General features: G+C 39.8%; 1 protein-coding gene across 1 annotated transcript; it reads right to left on the bottom strand.

Annotated features, from left to right (window-relative positions):
• Positions 1-3,005: 3,005 nt before the first annotated feature.
• Positions 3,006-7,684, bottom strand: LOC124137613. The gene is made up of 3 exons (XM_046504005.2): positions 7,451-7,684; positions 5,683-5,815; positions 3,006-5,108 (listed from the first exon to the last, which is right to left on the bottom strand). The coding sequence occupies exons 2-3, from the start codon at positions 5,794-5,796 to the stop codon at positions 4,728-4,730; spliced, it is 495 nt and encodes a 164-aa protein (XP_046359961.2). The 5' UTR covers positions 5,797-5,815; positions 7,451-7,684; the 3' UTR covers positions 3,006-4,727.
• Positions 7,685-8,052: the final 368 nt, after the last annotated feature.

The raw sequence follows: 8,052 nt of genomic DNA, 5'->3' as shown, positions 1-8,052 counted from the left end.
TGACTGAAGATTGTGTGATTTGAAAGAAAAGATCAATGAAAACATCACTTGACCTGTGGAGTCAAGATTGTATACATGTTCCCTCCTGTTGGCCAATTTCTATAGAATCAGGCAAGTTCATATAGATCATCTTCTATTGGCCAATTTCTATAAGAGAACCAGGCTATTCACATAGATCACCAACTGGCCAATTTCTATTATAGACCCAGGCTAGTTCATGTGGATCATCTTCTATTGGCTAATTTCTATTATTGTACCAAGCTGGTTCTTATGGAGCGTCCGCCCGGAGAGCAGAAGTTCCGGGGTTCGATCCCCTTCCGCGTCACACAAAAGACGTTTAAAAAATGGTACTTCTTGCTACCTGTCTGGCGCTCAGCATAAAGTGGTCGGCTCGTGGTCAGTATACTGTGTCTGAGTGGGGTATTCATGTAAACTGCGGCATGGTATCTCAGTGTGCTAGCACTATAAATCCGCATCAGTCCGGACTAGTACAGGCAGACAAACACGCACACGCTCATGAACATCGCTATATGCAATAATCTTGGACGCGCCATTTCACCTCACCTCATATGGATCCTCTTATGTTGGCCAGTCCCCGCAGTGACATTGCTCGAATATTGCTAAAAGCAGCGTAAAACCATACTCACTCACTCTATTGGCCTATTTCTATATTTGAACCAGGCTCGTTCATATAGGTAAATACAATAAATCGTCTTCTGTTGAGAGGATATCTTTATACAAACTATTATGTCCTTTTGATGAATTCACTTTATTTCTCCAACTTTGTAGAATTGATCTATAAGGACAGTTTTGACGTTAGCCTTTATCCATTGTACACTGGGAAATTCCTGAGACAGCCAAATGTGAGTTAGACCTGTAATTTGTTAAATACGTTGGAAATACGCAGGAACTTAAACTCTGAGTGGGCAGTTTGGAGTTTCAACATACGTTTGCACATTATACCTGATAATTTGCTTTCTGATAGAACTAGTTTACTTCAACATGACACCAATCTTAACTTAACATTGATGTTTAATGGGTATATCCATAACTCCCCGTACACCATGAAATCAGGGGTAGTTTGCTCAACTTTCAGAATATATTTACAATATCTTAAATGACCAGGTTCCAGTACAACATTATTTTCGAAGCCCCAGACTTCAGATCCATAAACCAATATAGGTTGAACAAGATAGCCAAACAGTTTAAGTTGACAGTCAATTGGTACTTCCAATACTCATATTTTTCAAAAATAGCAAACATTGCTCTAAAAGTCTTTGAAAGGCATTTAGAAGTGATACACATAAGGAAGAGAATTTATGGATGTCAAGTGTTTTATTATGAGGAACACAACGTTTCGGAGTATATGCTTACTCCTTCATCAGGTGGATGATAAATAAGGAAGTTGACATCCACAAATTCTCTTCCTTATTGCTTTAGAACCGTTTAATGTCTTTACAAAATCGATTGTTACTTGGAAATAAAATGCCTAGAAAGACATATTGTTTTTCAGTAAGAAGAATCGTATTTTGCAGCCCAGTTTGTTGGGTCGCTTGACGCTAATTTGCATTACGCGGACTAATTAAAACGGCGAAGACGAGACGACTGAGAGTTGAAGTGTTGATTCCCTTTATTTCAGGGCAAAGACAATGCATCCATGGATAACGGTATTTACATTTCACGTGATATAACAGTTAATCTAACTACCAATCCACATTATTCTTATCCACATCACTGCTCACAGTGTAAAAACAAATTCAATATTTGTATATGTGTTTAGTTGAATGATTTAGTATTTGAAGTGGTTATTTTTTTAATCTTTAATATGTGATATATTGACAGTGTAAACCGGATAAAGAAGGGTTAGTACTTGTTAATGGAGGTGTTTCTGGCAAAATGATAAAAGCTCTACAGTCTATGTATGCAGCTGTTAAGGCTAGTGTTAAGTTTAAACAATCATTTTACGTGACAGAAGACTATGTTGTGTTTGTAATGCTGGGTATGTGGATATGTTTTGTTAGTTTGCTCCGGTTATAACAAGTTACGGGTGGACCACTTACCACAGAACTATTGTGAATATCCGACCAAACAAACACTTAATATCATTACGTCTACAACCGATTGTAAATTAATTAAACGTACATTATTGTCAGGACAATAAGATCTGCGTACATCACGTCCATTGTTATACAAATGTAACGAAATAAAATATAAAATATTGATTCTTACAAAAGTTTGCACATTGGTTTTTCGAATCATACCTCAATGAAACCGAAAAAAATATAACAGTCAATGCTTATAATTAAATTCGACAACGTAAAATATGTTTTATCTACAATAGTTTAACCCAAAACAGTTGCATATATCAAAACAGACAAAAATGACGACATTGATAAACATTCCAGGTATAGGAATACATACAGTGGCGTGACATGAATCAGGTGATCGTTTAATTTATGCACATAACTTGACACGCCTACACAGTCAGTAGCCAATCAACGGAGAGTGGGATTAAAACAATATTAATTGGACCTGTCAATTAATGCAAGAGGCGAAAAGAACTGCAAAAGTCAGACTGTAACGAACCGGAAGAAATATGTCCGAGAGAAGGCGGCTGTTTCAAATAACATGGTCAATTACTGCGTGATTCAAACATTACTTCCCTGATTACGGTAAAACACAGTTGGAGAAATGCTAGTTAGAAATGAAACCCGAAGACATGAAAATTGAACCGAGGCGAGCGGGAAAAAAACAGGCGAGCGAGCCTGCTCGTTTGCTGTTTCATTTCGGCCTTCGGTTTCAAAGGGTAGTTTGGACAATGAATATGCATGAAAGTCGCTAAATGTCCTGTGCATGACAATACACGTGAGCAGAAAGGGAATTCCCTCGACTGTAATACTGGGATTCCCAGACATTCCGCAGTAATACAAGTGGGAAATGAATGCAATAACACGTGACCAATTCAGCTAATCAGAATGCAGGAATTTCCATGAACACAACGAAAATTTAATTATTCAACCATGAAACATTTTATTGACGGTAACCAGCTTGAGTAATGAATATCAGGATCGCATGGATTTTATTTGCCTTTTCCAGCTTATTTGCCTTTTCATGTCACCCTTTCGTTGCACCTTTGGAACCATTCCAACCTTTGGGGGCTCTCGCTTGTTAACCTCGTTTGGGCGTCATAAACCACTCCATACTCAGAGCATGGAAGACTTATGGCCCCCTGAGAACATTACGCTATTTCGGTACCATCCGGTCAGCACGACCCAGGACCAGCTTACCTATAGGGATCGTCCGGGTCATCGGACCCCAGGACTGGCATATCCCTCTCACAGCTACACAGTCCGGGTCTCTAAGACCCCAGGACATTCAGCCATCTTACCCGGGTCACCACGACCCCAGGGTGTCAACCCGGGTCACCTCGACCCCAGGGTCTCAATAGGCAACCGAGGCAGCCGCCACTTTATGCCTTTCCAACTGGCTAGTGTATTGAGAATCTGTAAGGCAGGTAAAATTATCTTGGTATTATGTTTCGAAAGGATTCGAGCACTTTCAGCTGCCTACTAAAACAGAGAGCTCTTTTAGCAGAGTACAAGCATGCTAAAGTAGTACAAATTGAACAAACTGTTTATTTTCTCCATGTGAAAAATAACCACGTACAAAGAGTCAACAATAAGAAACGGAATGATATGGACTATTGTTACAAACCGCTCAATTACATTGCAATAACAAAATATGTACAATATCACAAACAAGAAGCGACGAAGAGATGTATTTTGGGAGCTACCATTTGATCTTCGGAGGGTTGATTTTGGTTTGAGATCAGCATGTAAGTATTTTTTATGTTTAGGAGACATAAATATATTTAGATAGATAAAAATAACGGAACCGTATTCTTTGAACACCTTTAATTTAGTCTGCACGAAAATGGCACAATATGTTTTCTACAATGCGAGGCATGTGTAACTTGTTTCCAGTAAAACATGGGCTTCAGTATCATTTAGAAAATCAAATGGTTGATCCCTTAGAGCATAAGTTTGTGTCATCATCTCGTAACGTTATCATACAGCCACCTTTACATGTATACGTTCACAGAATGTGCAGGCAGATTTCTATGACTAATAAGCATAAAGAAATATAAAGTTAGAAGTTAAATCATTAAAAGTAAAACATTATCGCCTAGCACAGTTGGCGCACTGACGCCCCACAAAAAATCTATCATATAATTAAAAGATACAACTTCATCTGTCCGTCCTTTGTGACGGTGTCCATCATTTGTAATTAAGGATGGTTGATTGACACCTCAACCGACATGCCTGCTGTCATAGGAACATGACACACAACATTCAAGACATCGTGCACATTTGGATGCTCACGCTATATAGGTATAATATACAATACACAACTTGATATACGATTTGTTTTACAAAGTTTGATATACTGGTTTGAATCTAATTAATTTCTCTCAATGCCGATCAATTTGAATGTTCAACAGGCAATAACAATGATGGTCCAAGGCAAAGTCTGATAACTGAAGAAATGAAGAACGAGAGTTTTGGCTTCAGTGACATTTTGACTTGACCCCTAATTTTCCAAAAGGAAATGAATGTCTCATGCAAGATTAAAAAACCATGCTCTGCCATTGAAATGTCCGTACGAGGTCCGTCCATAAAAAGAGTTTCTAAACACGAGCTTACTGTACTTCCTCAGGGTCTCATCGTTTAGTTCTGTGGTTTACGCAATGGGTATGCCGTATAAGGGGGTGGTACATCGGTAGGTAGTCGGATCTGGCAAGCCTTTTTAGGTGCTGGGTTGTTTCGGGCATCGGCAGGTGGTCGGATCTGGCTAGCAGTGTAAGGTGCTTGGTTGTTTCGGGCATCGGCTGGTGGTCGGATCTGGCTAGCAGTGTAAGGTGCTTGGTTGTTTCGGGCATCGGCTGGTGGTCGGATCTGGTTTGCAGCGTAAGGTGCTGGTATGGTTCGTGAAGGGATCTGGTTACCTGCGTATGGACCAGCAGTCCGTACACCCCTGTTAACGACCACAACTCGCCCAGGATGGGATCTGTCAGGCATCACCTCGTGCTGTACCAACCCTGCACGATCCTGTAACAAGGAGAGGTACGTTCAAATGACAACTCAAATATGCAGTCACGAACTGTTATGTTTGTTTATGAATAAAAAGACCGTTTTGTTCCCCTTGCAACAAAGTAATGGACAATGATACATTTCAATCATGTGCAACATAGCAATTGACAACGATATATTTCATCCATGAGCAACATCGAAATGGACAATCATATATATTTTAATCCGGTGTAACATAGCAACGGATAAGGTATATATTTCTATTACGTTGTAACAGTGTAGTGAACGAAAGAAAATACTCCTGCCACACAGTAAAGAAGAAATATGTGTGTGTATTTTTTTATTTGATACTGACCACTGTCATCATATTATATACTGCCATTGAATATTGTACTACCCCTCTATTGTGTATTGCCATTGTAATTGCTATGCAGTAATTTGTATTGATTTTTAAACTCAGTTAATTTAGGTAATACATTTCTTGATTGTATACCACTTGTTGGTTGTTAGTTGTTTTCACACGATTTTTAACAAAGACCTTACAGTGATCATAACAAACATGGTTTATATTATAAATGCTGATGCCACCTACAATATGCTGATCTCGCACCACGATAACAGTACGTCCTCTCCTCTCCCTCTCCCCCTCCCGCTCTTCCTCTCTCATAGCTCGAAGACAGCAGCAGATTAGGGTGGCAATCACCATGCTGAGTGATGAATGATGGCTTCAGGAAGAAAAAGATGGGTTTGAGGATTATGTAACACATTATCATAGAAGCAAGGTCATTCATCATCCCAAACCGGCTTCCAAAGGAGATATCGCTTTTTAGTTCAGGTGGGTATATCAGTGGAAGGGAATTCGCTATTTGAGCATTATGGAATGATATGAGATCATCGAAATACCTGAAGCTTAAGTTAAACTTCTTGACCAAATTCCCTTGTTTTGATTTTTCCAACGAGAGCAGAAAATGAGACTCGTATATACATTAAGAAACATATCAGCCGGTAGGGACGCCAGGAGGTGCCAATAGGGCTGCCTACTTCTTGCCTAAATGTCCTATTCCCAAATGTTACGTGGATGGTACCTATCGCGTTCGGGAGCTTAGCTCCTGAGAGTGTTATTGGGCTTCGATCCTGCTCCACACTTTAATACTGTGTCTGCTTAGGCAAGCGACTTTGTTCCAAATGTGCTTCTGTTCACGCAGCAGTGAATGGGTACCCGGTAAGATGAGATGGTATTGTGGCGGTAAGCCTTCAAGCATCTCACAGTCAGCTTGGGTTGTATACTCCCCAGAGAGATGAGAATGAAAACGAATTTACACCGATCCACTGACCGGTTAATAATGTAGTGCTTTGAGCATGCATCAGGTCGTTGATGTGGCGCATTATAAAGATGCACGTTATATATTATAATTTATTAAATGGTCTTGTTGCATTCATCACAAGACACAACACAACTCCGCGGCACTCGTGAACTGTATTTGTTCAAAATGTTCTTCTGTTCACGCAGCAGTGAATGGGTACCTGGTAAGATGAGATGGTAATGTGGCGGTAAGCCTTCAAGCACCTCACAGTCAGCTTGGGTTGTTTACTCCCCAGAGAGATGAGAATCAGGGAATCAAGGATGCGAATTCATCACGTCCTCTTTGCTGCCCGAATTTAAATAGCGAAAAGAGGCAAGAGTAACCGAGTATCCACAATTTGTACCTTTGTTTGCGTACATTAGAAGTTCTTAAATGAGATGCAAACAAACCAGACAAGTGTCTGCCTACTCAGACTAACGTTGCACCAGATCTTTTTCCAATTTCACGCTCACAAACATAAAAGGATCCTTTTTTCATCCTTACTAATACTGGGTATGAAAGGCATTCCTGTTTGTGTTTGTTTCGTAAACATGAATTGGTAGTGTGTTCATAAGCTTGGCCCGAATCCAATGATACATGCATTAAAGATCCTATTCAATAACATTCGTATGAATCATCTGCAAATACAGATGTGTCACCGCAATAGATCTAAATCACAATGCTCTTCTACCACTATTAATATGGTAAACAAACTGATCTGAATAACCTTTGTGTAAAGGTTCGATGAATATTCGGGATAACAGCCAGCAGATCTAAGTCGCAATAAGTTGCCACCCTTGGAAAGGTATGCAGACTACAAAGTGTATCTTATATCATAGGATACCCTTTCCATCATTCAAATACAATTCCAGCTTTGGACTAATAACCTACCGGACACAAAATAAGTGGAAATAATGAACTTTCTTTATGTCATCACAAATAACATTTTTCGTTGTGCGTCTATATCCCCACAATCTAGCGTGTTCTGATTGTCTGCTATCTGTTTAAACGACTTACCGTGATTGTTACGAGTCAGAAACAATGTTGCGCTGATCGTCTCCTGCCTGGGTCTACGAACAGGACCGGGTAGGTTGAGCAATGGAGGCGCAGTCAAAGCCAAACAGAAAACAACTTGTTATGTCCTCTCTTGTATTCAACAGATACTCGCTGTTGTTATGCGCAATGGGGTATGTGCTACTTTCTGGTGACACAATGGCGTGACCTGGTTCTCTGGGCTGACGTGAAACAGGTTCTGATGCAAGGGTATTTTTTGAGGGCACACCTGTTTGTGAGTAGGGATGCAGGGAGCAGTATTGCTCGTAAAGTCGTATCAACTTCAGATCGCATGGCTAAATAAGCCCAGTGCTCTTAATGCCGATCAGATCGTCTTGTCGGATTTAATTCGCAGATACTCATTGCATTTGGTGTTTTATGTCCCGCCAAAAGGTGGTTTTGAATTCCCTTTATCATTTCCTTTCCGAGGAAAACCAGTAGAAATGACCTTTTAAAAAATAAGAAGTTATTTTTCCACAATATTATGAATTACTGTCAACCACTTTCCAGACAGTACACCATTACTGTCAACCACTTCTAAATGAAATGTCTTGCTATTGAAAATT

Source organism: Haliotis rufescens, unplaced genomic scaffold (genome assembly GCF_023055435.1).
Source record: "Haliotis rufescens isolate VD_foot unplaced genomic scaffold, xgHalRufe1.0.p SCAF_19, whole genome shotgun sequence".
Taxonomy (NCBI): domain Eukaryota; kingdom Metazoa; phylum Mollusca; class Gastropoda; order Lepetellida; family Haliotidae; genus Haliotis; species Haliotis rufescens.
This window is presented reverse-complemented; position numbering and strand designations above follow the sequence as displayed.